General features: G+C 35.2%; 1 protein-coding gene across 1 annotated transcript; it reads right to left on the bottom strand.

Moving 5' to 3' along the window:
- Nucleotides 1-1,835: 1,835 nt before the first annotated feature.
- Nucleotides 1,836-22,221, bottom strand: LOC128192626 (serine/threonine-protein phosphatase 2A 65 kDa regulatory subunit A alpha isoform-like). Its single transcript, XM_052865460.1, has 20 exons — nucleotides 22,086-22,221; nucleotides 20,398-20,488; nucleotides 18,975-19,075; nucleotides 18,577-18,718; nucleotides 18,155-18,245; nucleotides 17,899-18,046; nucleotides 17,370-17,525; nucleotides 17,128-17,242; nucleotides 16,660-16,816; nucleotides 16,396-16,495; nucleotides 16,161-16,283; nucleotides 15,615-15,675; nucleotides 15,091-15,245; nucleotides 14,600-14,742; nucleotides 12,093-12,184; nucleotides 3,466-3,737; nucleotides 3,302-3,382; nucleotides 3,051-3,173; nucleotides 2,844-2,965; nucleotides 1,836-2,746 (listed from the first exon to the last, which is right to left on the bottom strand). The coding sequence occupies exons 1-20, from the start codon at nucleotides 22,164-22,166 to the stop codon at nucleotides 1,981-1,983; spliced, it is 3,120 nt and encodes a 1,039-aa protein (XP_052721420.1). The 5' UTR covers nucleotides 22,167-22,221; the 3' UTR covers nucleotides 1,836-1,980.
- Nucleotides 22,222-22,869: the final 648 nt, after the last annotated feature.

Raw genomic sequence — 22,869 nt, 5'->3', positions numbered from 1 at the left:
ATTAAAAATCTTCATGTGTTAAAATATATATTTAAACGTTATTATTATGCAAGTCCCTCATGTACATTATGATAATATTTACGCAAACTCTTTCCAGATGATACATTCATAGAATAAGTGGTTACCCTCTAAATTTTTTGGAACTTCTTTGACAAAGAGAAAGCAGCAACGGTGATCGAATGTCATTGACTCCAGTAGTACTAGTTATATAATGCCGCCATCTATGTGAGGCATCTTCTGTATTGTCTAATTGACTGAATAATGTTTCGGAAGAACCGGTTTATACATGTGTATACTATATAATACATGTGTAAGTGTGCATAAAATGTTTACCGATTCAAACTTCAAACTATTAAAACTGTTTTTAAACTATTATAGATAATTTAAATTATAATTTTGATATAACAAATTTTTAGTTCAACATCCAAAGCAAAACAGACTTTTTACGCTAAAATCAGTTATCCTTGGCTACCAAACTTTCCAACAGTGCCAACTATATATCAAGTTATCATTTCTCATCTCATAATTGGGCTTAATATTGCACATTTTATCCCAGTGACATTGGTTGTAAAGTGCATATAAATAACATCGTTAATAATATACCGATACTGCTTACAGGAAAAAGAAAACACCAATTAATAGGATATAATAGTTACCAAGGAATGTATCTACATTAAAGACATGCGATTTTGAGGATCATTCAGCCCTGTAACGTTGTATATCTTCATATCAGCTACCGCGTACAGTACCAGTACTATTATTATAGTACCAGAACTCCATTGTACCTGTTCTTCCATAATACCAATACTACCATAGTGCCAGTACTACCATTATAGTACCAGTACTCCATAGTACCTGTACTATCATAGTACCAGTACTACCATAATCCAGTACTCCCATAGTACTACGTACCATATAGTACAAGTACTCCCACAGTACCAGTACTCCCACAGTGCCAGTACTACCATATTACCAGTACTACCATATTACCAGTACTCCCACAGTACCAGTAATACCACAGTACCAGTACTACCATATTACCAGTACTACCATATTACCAGGACTCCCACAGTGCCAGTACTACCATATTATCAGAACTACCATATTACCAGAACTACCATATTACCAGTACTACCATATTACCAGTACTTTCACAGTACCAGTAATACCACAGTACCAGTACTACCATATTACCAGTACTACCATATTACCAGTAATACCATAGTACCAATACTCCCACAGTACCAGTAATACCACAGTACCAGTACTACCATATTACCAGTACTACCATAGTACCAGTAATACCATAGTACAAGTAATACCATAGTACAAGTATTCCCATATTACCATGTAGTACTCCCACATTACCAGTAATACCATAGTACAAGTACTCCCAAATTACCAGTACTACCATATAGTACTAGAACTTCGATAATACAGTAGGCTACGTATCATATACATGTAGTACCAGAACTCCCACAGTACCAGTAATACCACAGTACCAGAACTCCCACAGTACCAGTAATACCACAGTACCAGAACTCCCACAGTACCAGTAATACCACAGTACCAGTAATACCACAGTACCAGAACTCCCACAGTACCAGTAATACCACAGTACCAGAACTATCATAATACCAGGACTACTACAATACCAGTACTAAGAACGTTTCCAGTTGTACGAGTAGAGCAATATACCCACTTCTTTACATTAGCTACCAAAGTACAAGTAATATTAGAACATTATTTCTAGAGACCTGTACCTATTTCTTAAACAGACAAAGATTTAACTTATTCATAGCTTTTATTTCTACACATTTCTTGGTATTTTAAGCTTGATTTTCTGGGCTAATACATTTGTTTAGTGACTTTTAAATGACTGTCGCATAAAGCAAAATAAACAATAATATTATTCTTGTAACATTGGGGGAGGTACGGTGTGATATCTACACCATCAGAGTCCTACTGGATTCAGGCACGTCAAGCATACGTTGTTCCTTTACTAGATTGGATACTGAGCAGCAACTTCGCTTTCATTTGAATGTTTTCGGGGACATCCAGGTTTTCATAAGTTTTGAGGCGGTTGCTGAAGTCCTTTGAAATCTGGATATGAGGGTGCCCATATCTGAGATTGAAGAGAGCTTGATCTATGTCATGTTCAACAAGAATCCAGTGTTGACCCAAAACAAAGGGGTCAAAGTTCAAATCAGAGCTACTCACTGGGGTCACAGATCTTAAGGCTTGTTTCTCCAATTCCGTAAAAACTTGAGGCACCGAAAAACCAGAATACCGACGCCCGATCTCTTTCAAAATTAAGGTGTATATGGCTTGCCGCAACATCCGGGCCCTATTCTTAACGTTTTCATCCGGGTGCCTCTCCCAAGTCTTTAAATCGTCACCCAGACCGTTTCTGCCGGCGATCATCACCTGATCTGTATACAGATCATTTTCTATGGCCTTCATTTCATTCATAATGTAGTCCGTTTTGAGCTTGTCAATCCGGGGTGTTATTTTGCTAGCGTCATCGTACTGAAGGAGATGAAGGGCGTACAACTGGTCGTCCGACAACTCCTCTAACTTCATTGTTTTGTCCTTGTATTGCTTGTCAAGGTCGCGCAGTACCCCCATTACTATGGCCTCGATCCGTTCACCTCGCATGTTCTTGACTTCTTGGTTGATTTCTACCAATATTTCTTCCTCCACACGAGCTTTGAATTTTGGCAATAATCTGTGCTCTTCGAGAAATCTGTTATAAAGTATGAACAAAAACGGTTAACACAATTAAAAATATTTCCAGCGAGATAAAAAAAAAACAACACCCATAAACAATACTATTATCTTACTCGGACTGTCTTCTGTATACTTCTGGTATGAAAGACATGACGTCATCAGCGGCGAACTCCAACATCTCACACGTCAGAGGTCGCTGTGACCAGTAGTCCCCGATTCTTCGTAAGTACATGTCCTTCAAATATAAAAAAAAATCGACCCTTAATTATACAGCTCTTCACCTGTTGATATTCCGTCATGGCATGTTTTCATCAAGTAACCTTAACATCCGTTCTCCATCCGTAGTTATTTCCGGTTCCGGAGTAGCACTGACAGATGTCAAACAAGGTTAACCGTTCAGGTAGCTTCTGTCCCTCCAGCTCACGAATCACAAGGTGTGCTATCTGTAGAGAGGTATCACACATAAAACGATCGAACAACGATGGGTGGTTATTTAAATCTGGTTAGGCAATATTAATAAAAAATATATGACAAATTCCAAGTCATCCTGATTGATTACTGGTAGACGTACCTGTGTATCGAACACATTGCGAAGTCGCACAGCAAATTGTGTATATAAAGCAGCACTCAGAAAGCAACAAGAAAAAGCTACCTGAAACATGAGATTAAGTTCAATATTATCGTCTGTGTTGGGGGCATTAAGATTTCTTTAGTTCTTTTGAAGTTACAACTCACCTTTAGAACTTTGGTATTCTCCAGTAGAAGTCGTAACCCTCCTTTATCGAAAAGTTCATTATTTACCAGGCAGTCGAAAGCATAAACCTTGCCGTAGAATGTCCCAACAAGGAACAGTGTGAGGGGTCCCTCCCTGCCTAGCGCTACCCCCTCCCCCGCCACCGATATAATACACTCCCTCTGTAGGACATGGACCAGCTGACGACAGCGGGGTACCTCCGTGATCACCTCCTTCTGGTGGTATACCGCGGGGGAAGAGGGGCGCAGGAGATCTACATTGTCACAGACAACGAATAGTGTGTCATGTTATACGGAATAAAAAGCATACAGTCATGTACTTTACTTCTTATTATCATCATACCGGTAATTGAGAGAGAGAGAGAGAGAGAGAGAGAGAGAGAGAGAGAGAGAGAGAGAGAGAGAGAGAGAGAGAGAGATATTCTTACCTAGCCTCGCACCGGGGAATATTGGTATGTTGTTTAAATCCGCCATTTGTATACTTTTGTAAAGAACAGCCTATAAAACACAAGGAATACGCTGAAATGTTTGGTTATTGAGATTACGTTGGGTTGCCATTGCTCTCTACTTTCTGCACACTTTTACCTGTCTTGTTTGTTTGCCAGGTGCCTCTACCAACCTACAGGCCTACATAGTAACAGGTGCTCCCTCTCCCTACTGTTGTAAAGTTGAGAGATGTCTCTTTAGGAATCTACAGATATACACCCAGTCCGACCTACAGCTACCCGACCATTCAAGCAATCGATAGCTGTCTTTTGTACGCGCCTATTGTCCTATGTTTTTCTGCATTCACATAAACATAAGTTTGTTTGGGAGACCCAAAGGCTCTGAGTGGCGTTATTCAAAGTGATTTAAAGTGTATTAAATATACTTGGCATAGAAAATAGATTTAAATCCCCTGAACATAAGAGTACTTAGTGGAACCTGCAGTCTGGCGACTGAACTACGTATATTAATCAATGAAAATAATAAAACACAATGAAAAACTACCAGCCACATACTGAATACAAGAATTGAAAAAGCGAAGTTCTAAGCAATAAAACAGTCAGGTTTGAAGCAGAGATCTGGATCGTGCTAATGTTGACCAAATCTATATTTGTCAAGCCCACGACCCCCCCCCCCCTCCCACAGGGGTCGTATATTTTGGCAAAAGCAGTCTCTTGAGTCTTGTTCACGAATTCTTATGTTAATTTGGGACTGAGGTGATTCCCTACTCCAATGCATGACCTCATCAATAATTGAGTTAATAATATTGAATTAGTAGCAGACCAATGTGTAATTTTCTGCAAGTTTAGAATGTTTTGATCTTTAACAACAATAAGCTTCAAATTGAAAATATTGTATTTTTACATGCATGGTAGTATATGAATGTACTTTTCACAAAGTTTTCACAAAATTATTTATCTTATCGCAAGGTTATCTCTTTAACTACAGCTAGACTTCTAACATTTTTCAAGATACAAACTAATCAAAAAGTCTTTGAAGAAAATTCATTATTGAATATTCTCAAGGTTAAGTCGACTGAGCGATTTAGAGTATATACATGTACATGCTCTAAATGCTGTAGAAAGAACGTTAACATGTTGACCCCTATATTTATTTTAAATTTCCAAGTGCAACAAATATTAATCTTGAATTCTACAAAAAAATAAAAAGCCAGTTAACAATCAAATTACAAAAATGTGTTGAAATATTTCAAATTTTGTAATATTATAGTATTCATTTTATTAATTAATAAAAAAAAATTGGTATTCTTCGCTACAGAATGTCTTTTTTCTTTTTCAGTTTATCAATAAAAATGAGAACTGTTATGTGTTTTTCACATAATACGTGCTTTAAAAATATAAATTCAAAACTTGTTTCACTTGAAAAATGTATTTTAAAAAAACTATAATAAATGGAGTTGGCCGAAACGTGTTATGGAAATAGCGTTTTACATATATTATGGAGATTCTGGTAAGAAAAGTAAATAGTTATTATAGAATCATGTTTGAATCAAAGGAAAAAAATACAACCTTGCAGGCAAGCCAGTGCATAAGTTGGATACTGGTAAACAATGAAATATATATCAGTTTTTTGAAATACTTGGTTTATAATGCGAGACAGAGAGGTTAAAATTATCTATTTAGAGATGCAGTTGTTTAAAAAGATGTTTTTCAAACTCTTGTTTTTTTTTCACAGAGTTCACGCACGTCCTGATCATGATGTTTTTGTACTCATTAGTAAATAAATAGGTCGACCAGACTCAACTAGGAAGTTCTCTAACTACTCACATCAAGTCTTCCACATTAAGTATTGTTATACTTTCATGTTAAATACTGAAATCTGATTGGTTAAGACGCAGTTAATAATATTTACTATTACCCTCAGCGTTAGTAACGCACTTAGCAACGGGTAACATTAAAAAATGTTACATGCGCGAAAATTATGCGCGTACGGTTCGCTGTAGAATTCACGTTATTCCTATATAAAAGCAGTAAAATTTTCTTAAAAATTAAGACATTCAGTATAACAAAATAAATAGTGCCTGTTTGGGAGGATAACAGTTGAAATTGACACCCCTCGAAAACCATTGTCAACCTCCGCTTCGCGTCGGTTGACAATGGTTTTCTCGGGGTGTCAATTTCAACTGTTACCCTCCCAAACAGGCACTATTTATATAATGTCACAACTTCAATTGCATTCACAATTTCAAGTAGCAGGTTTAAAATTAGTATATATACATCATCGTCATTTTCACCGGTTTAGTTTTAAGTGAAGTTTACATAAATTCTAACCTGCACGACAGTTTAATAACCATAAAACACAATACCCCCTCCCCCCTACACACACTCACACAACAGCAACATTAGTAATCAAATACATGTATTACAGAGCTCACCAAGATGAGGCATTACCTTTATGAGATCACCTTATCATACTAGTATCATATTTACATCATCAAGAATGATTTCTTATAGAAATTGATTGCAATTCCTGACTCTATAGAAACTGACACGACTGAAATCCACGTCGAAACCTTCATCGACCTAAGAAAAATCATGGACCGCACAAAATACCAATTGGACCCAAATTCCAATGTGTCTATGGCTCTCAAAAGGCATCTGCTAAAAACAATTTAACCTGCTTCAAAAACCTAAAACTCCTCCAGCATCCAAAACTCATGGCCCAAATTAGCATCCAGGTCTTTTAAGTCCATAAGTAGTCCAGATGTATGTTTGGTGAAGATAGGACAAGTAAATACTTAGATACAGGACCTGCTCCAAAAACTTTGACCAAGTCCGGACGTCAATGCCGACCCAGGGGGTATAGCATAGCTCCCACTGACTTCATCTCAGTGAGCTAAAAAAAACTGTACAAATGTCTTCAATGAGACAATGTAGAGTTACAATATTCAGATGATTGGTTCAGGTAAACCCAAACCATCTATAGCTGACACAGTAGTGAAATCTATGTTGTCCTCAGATAGTATCTAATATTTCTCAAATGTGACCTGCTCTATAGCTACTGTTAAATACTTATTTTCAATTTGTGCATCATACTGCTGACTTTGCAGTCACTCAGTGAATGAACATCTACCTTACATGTGTATCAAGATACATGGATCCTGTTCATCATTTGTTGTAAATGTACATCTACCAAGATACTTATATTCCACTCATTATTTGTTGTAAATGTACATCTACCTTATATCAAGATACCTATATTCCACTCATTATTTGTTGTAAAATCATTCTTGGAGTATAATAAGGTGATTATTTTGGTCGGGCGTGATCAAATTGAATAAAGCTTGAAGGGCTTTATGATAAATTTGATCTATATCATAATACTACCGAAATTATCACCTCATAAAATTCAAAGAATGATTCCTTATTACTTATATAATTCTAAACCAACGTACGATTAAAAATAAATAAGCAAACCCTGCTGGCACCTCAATTTGGCTTCATGTGAAGTTACGGGTTATATAGTACAAAACTGATACAAATTGATGTAGTGTTATTACATGCAAAGACACTGAAAAATGTAAATATAACAAGATACCTAGATTCCCTTCATCATTTGTTGTAAATGTACATCTACCTTATATGGATCACTCTCATTTACCAGCTAAGTTTCGATTAAAAAAAAAAGAATGTACATAAATCTCATTTTATTTTTGGTTCTCTAAACAGTGACAGCGAAAATATATCAAAACAGGTACATTATTGACACATTAGTAAACAGATTCCATAAATCCAACATTATCTAGAACTTCTTGTCTGGAGAACAGTATTACTACATTGATTTTAATCCTAAATAGTTTCTTCAATTAATTTACATAATACCAACTCTATAGATGCAAAAATAAAATGAAATCATGTGATTTGTTAATTAAGTAATTCTAATTAACACAAAAAGTTCAAGGATTTTTAGTTACATAAGTTTATTAGAACAGTTCCATCATCACTGTTAAGAGATTCCCTGTTTGTAGTTGAATTCATAAATAGGAAATTTCTGTCTAGAAGTTTATAAAGAAGCACTTTGAAATAAAAGTAATGTTTGTGAACTTTCCTCAGCTGCTGGCACAACACGACATAGATCAATTGTTTGCACTCCTCCTACAACAAACAATAAATTTACTGTCATTTTATATACATACTCAAATATAAGAAAACTATTTGTTGTAATTAATGCTTTGTCATAGTTTATATAAAGGCCCTATAATCTGAACAATGTGCATTTCTTTCCAATGTTGGTATGAATACATAATGTTTAAAAACATATATACATTCAACTGCAGTTATTTTTCAAAAAGTTGGGAATACGAGAAAATAAATCTACTATTGGTAACAGAACAAGTTCTCTCTTTTTTTTTTTAATTGTATGAGTTTTTTAACTACAGACAAAGTGCCAAATAAAACTTTAAGTGAACCTAGTTTTTTTGTTACATAGTATACCAATCATTTCAATAATATACACATTTTAACTACAGGTACTTACCTAATTTATCTAAAAAGCCTTTTACTTTAATCCTGTAAAAGACAGAGTTTATGATTTACAAAAATAAAAACTTGTATCAATGATTAGCATTTTCATTAAATATACATATACACTTATGACATACAATATGTCAGAGTGAACTGTTTATAATGCATGGATACTCTTTTACTCTTCACTTAGAACTTTTTTTAAATTTAAGAACACACAAACAAGAGGTATGATTATGACATGCAGTAGAAACTTCCTTTGATGTTGCTATTGTGAATTGATGAGCAGTTCTCATGCTTAATCCTTTACATATATTTCAACAGTCTTAATAACAATCTGCTGTCAGTATTTTTCTGATATGCATATGAACACTAATCAATACACTGTCAGTTAAGATAAGCCCTATAGCATCAGCTTTGTCCTTAAATACCTTCTCAAGCACCAGTTTTTTCTTTGGGACTGATCAGAAAATTCCACACCACAGAGTCAAGAACTAGGATGACTTGATCAAGGAATACAGCACACACCGAGTCAGGTAAGGAACTAATATTATCAGATCAGGGAATATCCCACACACTGAGTCAGGTAAGGAACTAATATTATCAGATCAGGGAATATCCCACACACTGAGTCAGGTAAGGAACTAATATTATCAGATCAGGGGATATCCCACACACCGAGTCAGGTAAGGAACTAATATTATCAGATCAGGGAATATCCCACACACCGAGTCAGGTAAGGAACTAATATTATCAGATCAGGGGATATCCCACACACTGAGTCAGGTAAGGAACTAATATTATCAGATCAGGGAATATCCCACACACCGAGTCAGGTAAGGAACTAATATTATCAGATCAGGGAATATCCCACACACCGAGTCAGTTAATGAACTAATGTTATCAGATCAGGGAATATCCCACACACCTAGTCAGGTAAGGAACTAATGTTATCAGATCAGGGAATATCCCGCACACCGAGTCAGTTAATGAACTAATGCTATTAGATCAGGGAATATCCCACACACTGAGTCAGGTAAGGAACTAATGTTATCAGATCAGGGAATATCCCACACACTGAGTCAGGTAAGGAACTAATGTTATCAGATCAGGGAATATCCCACACACTGAGTTAGGTAAGGAACTAATGTTATCAGATCAGGGAATACCCCACACACCGAGTCAGGTGAGGAACTAATGTTATTAGATCAGGGAATATCCCACACACAGAGTCAGGTAAGGAACTAATGTTATTAGATCAGGGAATACCCCACACACCGAGTCAGGTGAGGAACTAATGTTATTAGATCAGGGAATATCCCACACACAGAGTCAGGTAAGGAACTAATGTTATTAGATCAAAGAATATACCAAACACTGAGTAAGGTAAAGAACTGGGATTATCACATTAGGGGAAACCACTAGACAACCAGGTTAAGGAGTATGTGAAGAAAGGGATCAGGGAAAACCACCACATGCATAGCCAGGGGAAAACTTTGGAATCATCTGATCAGAGAAAGAGTCAGGGAAAGAACTGTGACTGTGGGGTCAGGGGATACAGTACCACCATACAAAGAGCCAGAGAAAGAACAGAATCATGAAACAAGATAATTCCACCAGACAGGGCCAGGGAAAGAACTGGGATCATGGGATCAGGGATACAGTACCACTGTACATGTACAAAGAATCGGGGAAAGAACTGGGACTGTAGGATCAGGGAATATCCAATTCAAAAACTGAATCATGGGTTCAGATAACTCTACCATACAAAAAACCAGGGAAAGAACTAGGACCATAGGATCAGGGATACAGTACCACCATACCAAGACCTTGGGAAAGGAATGCTGTGAGCATCCTGTCAGAAAATGCTACCACACACACAGCCAGGGAAAAAAGAGTTCTAGGATTATGGTATATTTTCATTTAAAGAGTCAGGGAAAGAAGTAGTTGACCCATGGCATCACAAAATACCATGTGCAATTGCAGAACCATTTTAACAAGAATGACACCTCATTCAGCATGGATTGTTTAACTCTAACATTCTAAAAACAAGCTTGTTTACATCATCATTTACCCCATAAACTACAGACTGTAAACCGATCGGATACAGGGATCTGGAAAAAAAAGTTTGTATTTCGTAGATAAAACCCAAAATGTCTATATTCAATCATTTGTACAGTTTAATCAGAAAATACATACACAGACAATTGGAAACTAACAAAAGAAAATGTCTTTCTAGTATTTTTTACCCATTTTGTTCCAGTGAAATATCAACTAATTCCAGCCAAACATAACAATGTGCATCTTTAATGCACAGAGAAACACTTCTGGAAGGTTCTGATAAAAAACTACAGGTATGTGTAGGTATAACAAACAAGCATCGTCATTTCATACAACACATTTACAATATAGTAGATAAAACAGGTACTTTAGTAGTGTTTCACAAAACGGGTACCCTTGCATTAATATACAAAATGGGCATCAGAGGAAGCTAATAACTTTACTACAACATGTTCAAGATTGTAAAATATAAACAACGTTCTTTTTATATACCATCACATTGTATACATGCATATTTAGAATTGGTGCAGTCTACAGAAATTACAGCAGGAGTCATGGTGATGAAATTTACCCAGCATGCATTAGTGCTTGCTATGTGTGCTACTAAGTTCTTTTGCCGAGAGAGAAACAATGATACGAAGAGAAAGGAAAGGGACGACCAATGTCTCTTGATTGAAAATCATCTAAGAAATTTTTCTTTTAATTTGAAAATAAGGATGAAAAGCTTCCAACTTAAACAGTTAAAATTTCATGTTTTAAAATATATATTTCTTAAATCACAATTTTTTTAAGGACAATATGCTATTTAATAAAATTCACTGTTGAAAGCTTCCAACCTCTGACCTACATGATTCTCTCATATTTGAGAAGACAATATAATCTACATATATGGGTTTAATAAGATACAAATATATATGCTATATGATGCCCATGAACCAAACTAAAGTGCTGAAGAGATGAACTGTGACAGGCAGCCATAGAACAAAATAGAAGACTTACCATTTATGACTTGACAATTACTATATAAGTAGTGAAGAAAGAAAGAGTAAAATTACTACTCCTCAAGTACTTGAGCTTAACCCATAACAATCTCTTGATAAAGCTACAACATTGAGCAAGCTTTCATAATATTTTTTAAACATCTATTTTTGTGAATATGTTCATGTGGTCTATAAGTATAATGATTATTTCATTGCCTTACATGAAGCATTAAGTAATGTATATGAAACAAAGTTAGATGCAAAAATTTTGATAATTCATGTATTTAAACCAAAGTAATTAACATTAAAGAGTACATCAGATTATGAACTAGATTGGTAGCGATCATATTTCTCCAAGACTTGAACACATAACCAAACAAAATATGATGAAGTTTTCTTAATTCAATATCTATTTCTTATGTGGAAGCTTAATTTGATTTATACTTTATGTTTTGAAATGAACTCACTGACATTTTCTAGTGACAATAAAGAACTGTGATGGTGGTGAGATATTGGCCAGTACTATTTTTTCTGTAGGATACCTGAAGCTTACAGGTATACCATATCACCATCTACACAATCGTAAGATAATAATTACCATCAATGGCCTCCAAAGCATAATACTGTACATCTATGTCCGAGTCGGCTTTCAGTTTGTCTAATACAGGCTTTACTTGCTGCTGTGCCACACTGAAATTAAAAAACACAAAAAGTCATTTATAGTTAACATTGTCTAATAAAGGCTTCCTTAACATTGTCTAATAAAGGCTTAGTTTACATTGTCTAATACAGGCTTTCTTAACATTGTCTAATACATGCTTCCTTAACATTGTCTAATAAAGGCTTAATTTACATTGTCTAATACAGGCTTCCTTAACATTGTCTAATAAAGGCTTAATTTACATTGTCTAATACAGGCTAAATAAACATTGTCTAATACAGGCTTCCTTAACATTGTCTAATACAGGCTTAATTTACATTGTCTAATACAGGCTAAATAAACATTGTCTAATACAGGCTTTCTTAACATTGTCTAATACATGCTTCCTTAACATTGTCTAATAAAGGCTTAGTTAACATTGTCTAATACAGGCTTCCTTAACATTGTCTAATACAGGCTTCCTTAACATTGTCTAATACAGGCTTAGATTACATTGTCTAATACAGGCTAAATAGAACAATTTTAACTAGAGCTTGGACTTTGGGTAGTTGTGTCAAACAGCAATGTGACGTAAGCCTGTCTATTTCATTGCTGGCCACTCAGCCATTGCTCTTTGAAATCAATAAGATATGTCTGGCTTTTGAGCTAAGATTACACAATCGGTGTATCTTTCGCTTGGAACCGCGTCATTTTACCTTATTTTGACGCAAGAAATAGATAGCTACCTCCAACAGAAAAACCAAGGTATTGTTAAAGTGGTTCTAAACATTGTACAATATAGGCTTAACTTAATGATGTGCCACACTAAAATAACAAAAACAAATACCGTAATCCAGTGATTATAATATGCAGTAGTGTACAATACGCACCCCCCACTTTGGGCCTGGAAGTGGTGGAAAAAATTACTTCGGATGTATAATAGGCATAAAAAAATTTGACCAAACGGTAATCCTAAGTACAACAAAGCAGTTAAACTTTGTACATAGATGCTCAATTTCATTGCGGAAATACACTACCGGAAAAAAGAAAAACACAATATTTTTTAGATTCGGATTTTAACTAATACATCGCGGTAATATCTTTATTTCATTATCAATGGTTTAAATAGACCTTGTATTAAGTATTTTACCATAAATAAAATCAACTACTTTTAACAAGCGTTATATAATTGTTTTGTCATTACAACCCCTGTGTAGTGAAAAAACAGACAGTGTACAGGTGTGGTGATACCGGACCTAATTAAATTCTTAAATGATGCCGATCAAAGTGATCAATTAGAGTTCCTGGAACATAATAAAATATGTGCACAAATAGTTGTGTTGTGTATAGTACACTTAAGGGGAGTGTCTGAGATACCTAAGGTGTCAAGCATTAGCGGTGGGGGAGCACAATAATGGCTTCAATCAACGAAATAGGTTATAGAATTATTTTTATTCATGATTATTTGCAATAAATCTATTATCATTTCATAAAAATGGTCAAAAATGAGCCAAATGGTGTGTGAGCTGTTTTCAAAGATCGGTTACAAATATAGCACGTGGCCATTCAAACCCGCATTTTATTAATAACAGTTGTAATGGCCGCGGACACGGAGATAAAGAATAGGAAGTTAAAATTAATTTTAAAGGTCATCTTGAAACAGTTTATTGATAAACAGGTTTTCTATGGAGGACTAACCATAAACCACAGCATTCTTCGTTTATCTTGTTCATTTTAGTAGCATGTTCTATGTTCAATAATTATCGTTTTGTATTCTAAAGATAAGTCTATTGATGAAAAAGGATTTATGAAAATAGAAAGGAACTTCTTTTCAGAGTACCTTTTATTACCGAAATAATCAAGCTGAGCAAATTATACATGTACTAGCCTTGGCAATAGGAATAGCCATAATGTCAAATTCAGGTTAACTCATTACAGCCACAATCTTATCAACAAGTTCTATACTCCCTCCCAAGATATCCTTCATTCAAATTTTGCTTAATTACTTGATATTTATAAATACCTCTGGATTCAAACAATATTCATTCAAAAGAATAATAAGAATTCCAAGATTTATCCATTGAAATGCCCCCACTAGCTTATCAGGTTCAATACAAGGCTGAAAACAAATAAGTTTATTAAAGGGAATTTTGCATTGCGGGAGACGTGAAAGTACTTGTATGATAATGCTGAAAGTTTAAGCAAGTTGTTCCGAATGGAGGGAAAGCATCAAAATTTCCCATTTTATGAGTAAAAATTATAATGTATCAATGAAGATATCATGAATATTTTCTTTTCCATTAATTCCAATTGTACTTTTTTCACAGGTATATGTATTTCTATTAAAAATCATCCAAATGTTACGGCAGCAATAGCTTGGGACAAACTATACCTCTTATTTTATGTACAACACACATCTATAGGCCATTATTCATGACTGTGATGGTGCACCAATTGAAGCATACCTTTGATCAAGCATTTTCCCTAGACGGAGTATTGATTTGGCTACGTTAAATCTAACATTGGGAACATTGTCTCCAGCCATGTTAAGAATGGTTGGCAACATCAGCTTCAAGGTCATTTCTGGTCCACAAGCCTCGGACAATAGCTGAAGATAGAATATTAACGAAATCACAAGCCTAAGATCAAATCAAATGAAATTACAAGTTTAGAGATAAATAAAAATAAAAATATCACAATGACATCTCAATTGTTATAACACACTAGCAAATAATCCATAAGAGAGAATTGTTTATTTGATAATACTCTTTTGCTGAGAACACTCAATATAAAAGTCCTTTGTCTGATTAAATGCTTTTACTGCTGAAAGCTTCTTCCTCAGTGGCATTGTGACAGGTAAGACTTACATTGATACAGAACAGACGGGTGAGTCTGTGTAGGTAATTGGTGTCCCTCGACATCTGTAACACTTTGGGATTTAACAGGTAAAACTTACATTGATACAGAACAGACAGGTGAGTCTGTGTAGGTAGTTGGTGTCCCTGGACATCTGTAACACTTTGGGGATCACTGTCTGCTGTGCCCAGTCCACTCCAAACTTCTCCACCAGCTTCTTCAGATTGACAGTGGCTGCATCACGGATAGCAAACACTGCAAAGGAGAAATGGCTGCATCAACAAAAGCAAATAATGCAACTTCTACAAGAGTTTAAAATGTAATGCATAAGTGGTTGATAGTATCTGGTACCAATACATTGTATATCTGCTGCTAACAGTGAGCAATGTTTATTTATAAAATCAATCCTAAAGTACTTAACAGCTGATAGAGATATTTGAAATGTCTCGTAGGTTTTTTGGTACCATTTGGTACTGAGTTTCAGAACTACTTGTGATGTCATAGGCCAAAATGCTAGAGTGAGTTATATAGTTTTTTCTCACCATTTGTTACCAAGTTACAGAAATACTAATGTCATAAGTCAAATTGAAATGAAGGTGTGTGAATATCTTAAACATTACACACCATGGTCCACAAGCCAGGTCATACAGAGGGAATTCAGCTTCTCATCAAAAAAGTCCACCCCCTGCAACAAACAGAGAGCAGTTAATCATACAACAAATTTAATTGATACATTGCCTATAGCAACTTGATTGTTTGATATCTTAATATTGCCCTTATTAGTACATATTAGTTATTGTGTCATTACATTTAAGAATTCAATCCAGAAAATAAAATAACATAGTTATAATGATAAAAACCCACCCTGAGAGTCTCATTTTGAGATATGTTGTATAGACTGTAATACCCAGCAACTGTCGAGCCGAGAGTGGCATGTACTTTATAATATCGAGTTACTCAGACTATAGTACTTACTAACTGTCCAGCCAAGAGTGGCATGTACTCTATGATAGCCAGGTACTCAGACTATAGTACTTAATACTAACTGTCCAGCCAAGAGTGGCATGTACTCTATGATAGCCAGGTACTCAGACTATAGTACTTACTAACTGTCCAGCCAACAGTGGCATGTACTCTATGATAGCCAGGTACTCAGACTATAGTACTTACTAACTGTCCAGCCAACAGTGGCATGTACTCTATGATAGCCAGGCGCACTCTCCATTTTGTGTCCTCAGCCAGTTCCACAATGGCTGGAAGTAAGCTCTGTGACAACTGTTTGATTCCAATAACCTGTGTAGCATACATTAATATATATATAATATGTGATTCATAGCTCTATGTTGCTGATAATACAATAACAACATAATAAAGTATTTTCCAACACTATCTGACCTAGTCATACCTCATTCACACAGTCTAAGTTGGATATGATGTTCAATCGAACCTCTGGACACTCATCTTTTAGTTGTGTTAAAAACAGTGGCAACAAATGTTCAATTGTACTGAAATGTACAAAACATTATGTGTAAAGATGTTCATACATCTGGCTTATAAATGTTATAATAAATAAACTAAAACTCTTACTATCTGCTAGTCTGAAACTTTTTTGAAAAATAATAAGAACAGGCAATTTTCCGATGTAAGAATAAACAGTGCATGAACTAACTTGTCCTTTCCGAGGATCGGGGAGAGTCCCATTATAACGGAGGCCAGTGCCGACTTGACGTGCTGATTGGCATCGGAGACCAAGTCCTTCACACAGGGCAGGATGTTGGTCATGATGACACTCTCTCTCACATCCGGGGACAGGTTCTGACAGAAATCTAATGAGCAGAATGAGCAAAATATAATTAAATAATTCAAGATTGATATATACAAGCTAGATAACAAATGCATGAATTCTCAATGAACAGCATGAATTAAATAACTATTTGTTAAACAGATCTACTTATTCAAACTAGTTATGCTTATTGTATAAAACTATTCTGACCAAAAAAAAAGGATAGTTGTAACAATGCTAAATATTGCACCAAACTTTGCTGTATACATGTACAGAGATGGATACAATATGAAATAAAATGCTGTACGGTACAGATGATAAAATATGAGAGTAATTTTGGCTGTGATCCCTGACCTTTGACCTTGTGGGAGGCTGCGGCCCTGACTTCGGCTTCACAGTCCTTAAGAAGACTACAGAACGCTGGGACTAGGTCAGTCTTGGTAATCTCAGGACCCACTGCTTTTTGTAGCTACAGGAACAAATATTGTAACTTTAATTACAGCACAACACAGTCAACATATTTACATCTTTTATCTACCATTAGCTTCTTCATTGGGTTCCTTTAATGTTTTTGTACACCCCAATGTTGTACCCACCTCAGTGAACTTGTCGGCCACCATGTAGCGGACCCTCCAGGATTTATCGTCGGCCGCCTGACGGAGAGTCGGCATCACGTACTGCTCAACGTCATCCGGGGGGAGGAGGGAGGCGATGCTGACACAGGCCTCTACATCCAGGAGACGAACCGAATCCTACAAATATCATGCTCTCAATGAATGGCATATAAAGTATACAGTATTAATGGCACACAATTTAAAAGATATATTTAAAGAATAAAGATATATTTTACTCAATAAACACTGTAATACCAAAAATTTCAGTCTTAACGCTATCTAACTTGCTAAGTTACTTTACACTGTATCTGAAAAATGTCCAATATTATATTGTAGTGATTTTATGTCTTTCTTTTGTGTTTTATCAATCTTGGAGGGAGGTGGTTGATGTATAGATGCTTAACTGTACAGATAGATCTGAAAAGGTTGAACAGGTAAAGTTGACCTATAATAGAGATTCTATCATTCAGCTTTCTCCTAAACTCATTGGTTAAAGAAAAGAACATGTCACCTGTTCATCTTGAGCCAGAGCAGTGAACAGAGGGATCAAGTCTGACTTCAAGTACTCAATCTCCACAGCTTTTGCGAAGTCTCCTAGTTTCCCTGCAGCAGCCCTGCGAACCATTGGAGTATCATCTCCACCAAGGTTTCTGAAGTGCCTGAAATAAAATTGGTTATCAAGGTAATCGTGAAAAGAATTCTAAAACCTCTTTACTACATTTAAATTAAGTATCAATAGCTGAGTAAAACGTTTAAAGATGTCTTACTGTCTAAGCTCTGCTTTGACTGACGATGAAACACGTGGATAGCATACAGCAAACAGACCACAAGCTGATGTCCTGGATGTGAACCAATCTCCTAAATAATCAAGTACATGGATATATACAGCTTTGTCCTATTCATTAATATCTATTAAAACAATGTAAAACACTGAACACATGTAATACACTCCTACACCTCTCAGATGTTACAGTGATACTTCCCATAATCATTTGTCTACACTGAATTACTTATGTCTTACCAAACTTTGCATTATCTGAGATTAAGCCTTGTCAATGACTTGACTGTCAGAAAGATTTGTTGAGTCCTAGTGCACTGATGCAATAATGATTTAATTTTTCTCATTTGACAATAGCAGTATTTATAGAGTATACAGTCGGTGACTGTGTTGGATGAACAGATATCTGACCTGCTGACAGTCGCTTGACAAGCGGTACAAAGTGGTTCTCCAGGTCGGCGGGTGAGTGCTGGGTGGCGATGTTTCTGAGGGACTCCACCGCTTTATCCCTGACCACCGTCTCCTCTACTGTAGCGAGGCTCTCTAGTGGGGGCTACAACACAGCAACCAATCACAAATTTATAAACAACAATGGAATCTGACAAGAAAGACCAAGGATCTCCAGTGGGGGCTAAAACACAGCAGGCACATACATATAAACAACAATAGAAACTGACAGGATCTTTGCATTAAATTTCTTCGGTTGTCTTATGATTCAAGGTCCTCTTTTACAACAATCTGCTTCTTACTAGAGGCCTTAACAGTACCTAGTAAAAACAAGAGCTAGCCGTGGTGGCAGAGATACTGACCAGCAGACAATGGACGTACTCCGGTCCCCCGACCAGAGGAGTGAAGTTACCCAACTGCTCAGCCAGGGCCAACAGAACCTCATCTTCATCATAAATTGTGTCTGCAAATGGAGAATAAAAATTATTGTTAGCCTTCATTTACAACATGGAATCTAAAGCTTGAACTATCAGGTAAATCCCTAATATCATTAAGGTATATCAAGAAATCTAAGGTTTGAGAATTGGCAGAATAATTGAATGAATTTAGAATAAGAGGTTTCAATGAGTGTGTTTTAAAAATTCATGAATGACAAAATATTTTATCAATTTGGAAACTTAATATCTAATTGTTCACTTTAACTTCAGATCTCAACTATTGAAGTTGAAGATTTTGAGAGCCAGCTAAATCCAATCAAAGAAAAGAATTTTTAGTGCAGGGCTCTACATTAATTTTTTTCCTACTTGTCCATTCGGACAAGTGACCAAGACATTTACTTGTCCGAACTTAAACTTCACTTGTCCAAAAAATTTTCAATATTAAAGATTAAATATTGTCAACTTGAAAACTACAGTTCTGTATTACAAAAAAAAGTCATTTATTGATTATTCTAGTTATAATTAATAACCTGACTTTTTAACTGGAAACTTAAGGTATCTTTCCTAAATGTATTTTTTCCATAAAACATTAAACATAATTTGTCAGCTGTAGCTTTGTCATGGCAAATTACAAGACATTTTAGATTTAGCACCAGGTTTAAAAATACATGTAACTGTTATATTGATTTCTCATCTGTTTTTTAAACTGAACATGGAAAGTCATCATAGTCTATCAATGATGAATGAAACCTGAAATAAATTACATTTCTTTCCATAATCCTTTATCTTTGCTTCCTTTTGTTCCTTTCTTTTTTCTAAACATGTGTGTTTGGTACTTTGTAAGAACTAAGATCCACATCTTTACATTTCAGTTTGAAATTAGAGAACTTCAATCCCGATCAAGAGTAACTCAATATGCATTGCAATTTGATGTTGGGATCGAAATTCAAAATAACTAATCGATAAACTTATAACAAGACTACGGAAAAACTTATCACTAAACTTTCTTTTCTTATTTAAATGTTGGAGACTTCTTTACATAAAAATGCACTTGTCCAGTCGGACAAGTGGCCAGCAACATTCACTTGTCCATATATTTTTTGAACTAGTACCAGACAAGCGGACAAGCATTAATGTTGAGCCCTGTTGTGTGACAATTTTTTAAAGTTAAATATTCACTATAACTAAATCATTGCAATGTTGTAGTTATGGCTACATTGGTTATTTAAATAAGGTATGTGGTATCTGTAAGAACAGATTATAAGTTACAAAAGGTCTCCTCAGTATTTGGTTCTTGCCAAAGTTGTAATAATTAGCTATTTTAAGCTTCACACTCCCGAGCAGATACCTGTCAGAAACGGAATCAGCTCACTCCTTGTTCTCTCCACTCCAAGGGCCAGTGCTATTGTCGACAGCTTCTTGATACTGTTGAGACGGAGCTGCAGAAGTAAAAGTTGTACATCATTTTTAGGCATTACATGTAAGAAAAGAAAAAGATCAATATTACCAATCTAAACAACCCTCCATGATTTGAGAAAAACCTTTAATACATGTATTGACATTTCTGCGTGAAACTTTGTAAAGAGTAACAAGTTTAGTAACATAGATTAGAAATCATGACATCCAACAGTTAATATGCTTCATGATCATTTGGTGAGATGACACACAATAAAATAAAAGAATTTTGAAGCCAAAAAACATATTATATCTAAAACTGTAATTAGAATGAAGCTGATAACAAAATGAGTTTTCATCTTACTCTCAGACCAATATTTTCTACATTGGATTTGTAAAGTAACTAGATTTGGTTATTTGAATTTCCTGCTTCTGAAAAGGGGATATTTTCTCAGACTTCCGCGTTAAAAGGGTATATAAACGCTGCATCACCAACACACAAGATCAGAGTAGTTCTGACTTCAGAAGTGAACAGACGCGTTGCATAAGGTTAGTATCCTGGTGAATTCCCATAAGAGAACATGAAAATTTTATTTACTCTCGTGAGATGTGCCAGGCATACTACACTTTCATAGCTACAATAAATGCTACATTAGGGCTGTACTGTGCACCAAAAAGTTTGATGCACTGCAATTCATCTCTTTCGATTCAGTGCACCAATTGGGAATTCCGGATTTCAGTTCGGTTAAAAAACGAAAAAATTGGTTTTGCAACGCTATCCCTGCCATTTTAACATCATGTTTGAAAATTGGCTGTTAATGTTCGCCATGTTATGATCAAATCCGAGACATTCTGAGTGCAATTTCCAACTAAATGGCAGGTAAATTTAAAACATGTATTTTAACAAAATGCCTTGGTATGACCAGGGATGTATATACTAACTATACTTAGTATATACGTCCCTGGTATGACTCATTAAATGAATATTTTGTGGACTAAACTACATATGCATGTTCAAAAAGGTTTGCAATGTATAAAAAATGTTTTCCCCTGCAGATTATTTTTAACAAGCTTAAAATCAATACGAAGCTGATCCGCTTTGCGGCTGCTACATTGTAAGTATATATGACGAATTCTGACCTGAGCATAGCCTGGTCACTGTAAGATTATTCTTTCTACCTTATGAGAAACATCTCTAAGCTATCACTGGTGATTCTGGGTTTTTTTTTAAATCAAATTCTAATTTCTTATGTGTATTAAAACCTTTTCTCATACTCTGTAAGGTACGAAGTACAATTTTCACAAGTAAGGGTTAACCTAAAGGCTCAAGCAAAGGCTTTGTCAATCAATTCTATTTTTAACATCAAGGAAAACACAAGTATATTTTTTAATATAAATAAAAACAGTCGATAGAAAACTTAGTTTCAGAATAAGTCATGGGTACGTATAACAAAAAAGAAGAAATGAAATGGTTATGTTTCATTCTATTAAAAGGGGAAGGGGCAGGAAAGGCCTATTCTAAATTAAACAAACCAATTTCAAATCCAACTTAAAATAAAATGAGTGTTCAAATATATTCTTGTTCCGCGTTCTTAAAAATGCATCTTCAATCTGAAAAGAGTTTGAATAATCATAAAATACCTGAACATCTTCATTTCTTAGCTCGTCTATCAAAACAGCGATGGGATAGAGGGATTCGTCAGTCGTCTCGCTGGAAGCCATTTTGAATTGTAACAAATCAGGACAGGTCGTTTATACCAATGAAAAAAAAGTAATCCTAATTTTTCCCAAATTTATTTTAATGATAAAGCAAATTGAATTATATAATTGAAATAATTTATTATAATAGTACATGTTTAATTTATTAATTTTTTTTTTTAATCCGGCGTGATTTTTTTCATGCATCCTTTTAACGTACGAGTTGTCTAGTAACAATACTGAATTGTCTGCCCTTAGCTTCAAACGCTGCCGCTAATCGAGATGGACTAGTCACCTAAACAATCCCTCCTGCACCAACAGGGTCTGTGGAGGTCAAATTTATTGTCCCTGAGAGATTTGTGTGGTTATTAGCAATCGCTGGACCTTTCTTTAATGCAATGAACGCTTTAGATTCATATTCTTGACACTGGAAGTTCTTTTTGTAACTTTCTAATTTAAAACTAAAATGATAAAAAAATAAAATCTAAATAAATTAATAAATGAATTTATATCTTTCTTTATTCACCTTTTTGTAGAAAAAATATTTGAAGAATTCTGACTGAAATCACCAGTGACGTCATTGACTCAAGTACAAACATTACCCTGTTTTATCTATTTCAAAAAAAAAATATATATATACGTATGTAATGCGCATTTACATATATAATGTATGAAACATTAAAGTTACCTGCAGAATTATCCCAATATTCTGAAAACTTCAACTCAT

Source organism: Crassostrea angulata, chromosome 7 (genome assembly GCF_025612915.1).
Source record: "Crassostrea angulata isolate pt1a10 chromosome 7, ASM2561291v2, whole genome shotgun sequence".
In the NCBI taxonomy this organism is placed as follows: Eukaryota; Metazoa; Mollusca; class Bivalvia; order Ostreida; family Ostreidae; genus Magallana; species Magallana angulata.
Note: the sequence above shows the minus strand (reverse complement) of the source record. Positions and strands in the feature narration are given on the sequence as shown.

Excerpts from the sequence above, each read along its gene's own strand:
- LOC128192626 (XM_052865460.1), bottom strand. The coding sequence starts at position 22,166 with ATGGCTTCCAGCGAGACGACTGACGAATCCCTCTATCCCATCGCTGTT. Across the intron at positions 16,817-17,127 it reads AGCCTCCCACAAGGTCAAAG|ATTTCTGTCAGAACCTGTCC; the intron begins GTCAGGGATCAC and ends TCTGCTCATTAG. Across the intron at positions 3,383-3,465 it reads AGAATACCAAAGTTCTAAAG|GTAGCTTTTTCTTGTTGCTT; the intron begins GTGAGTTGTAAC and ends CTCATGTTTCAG.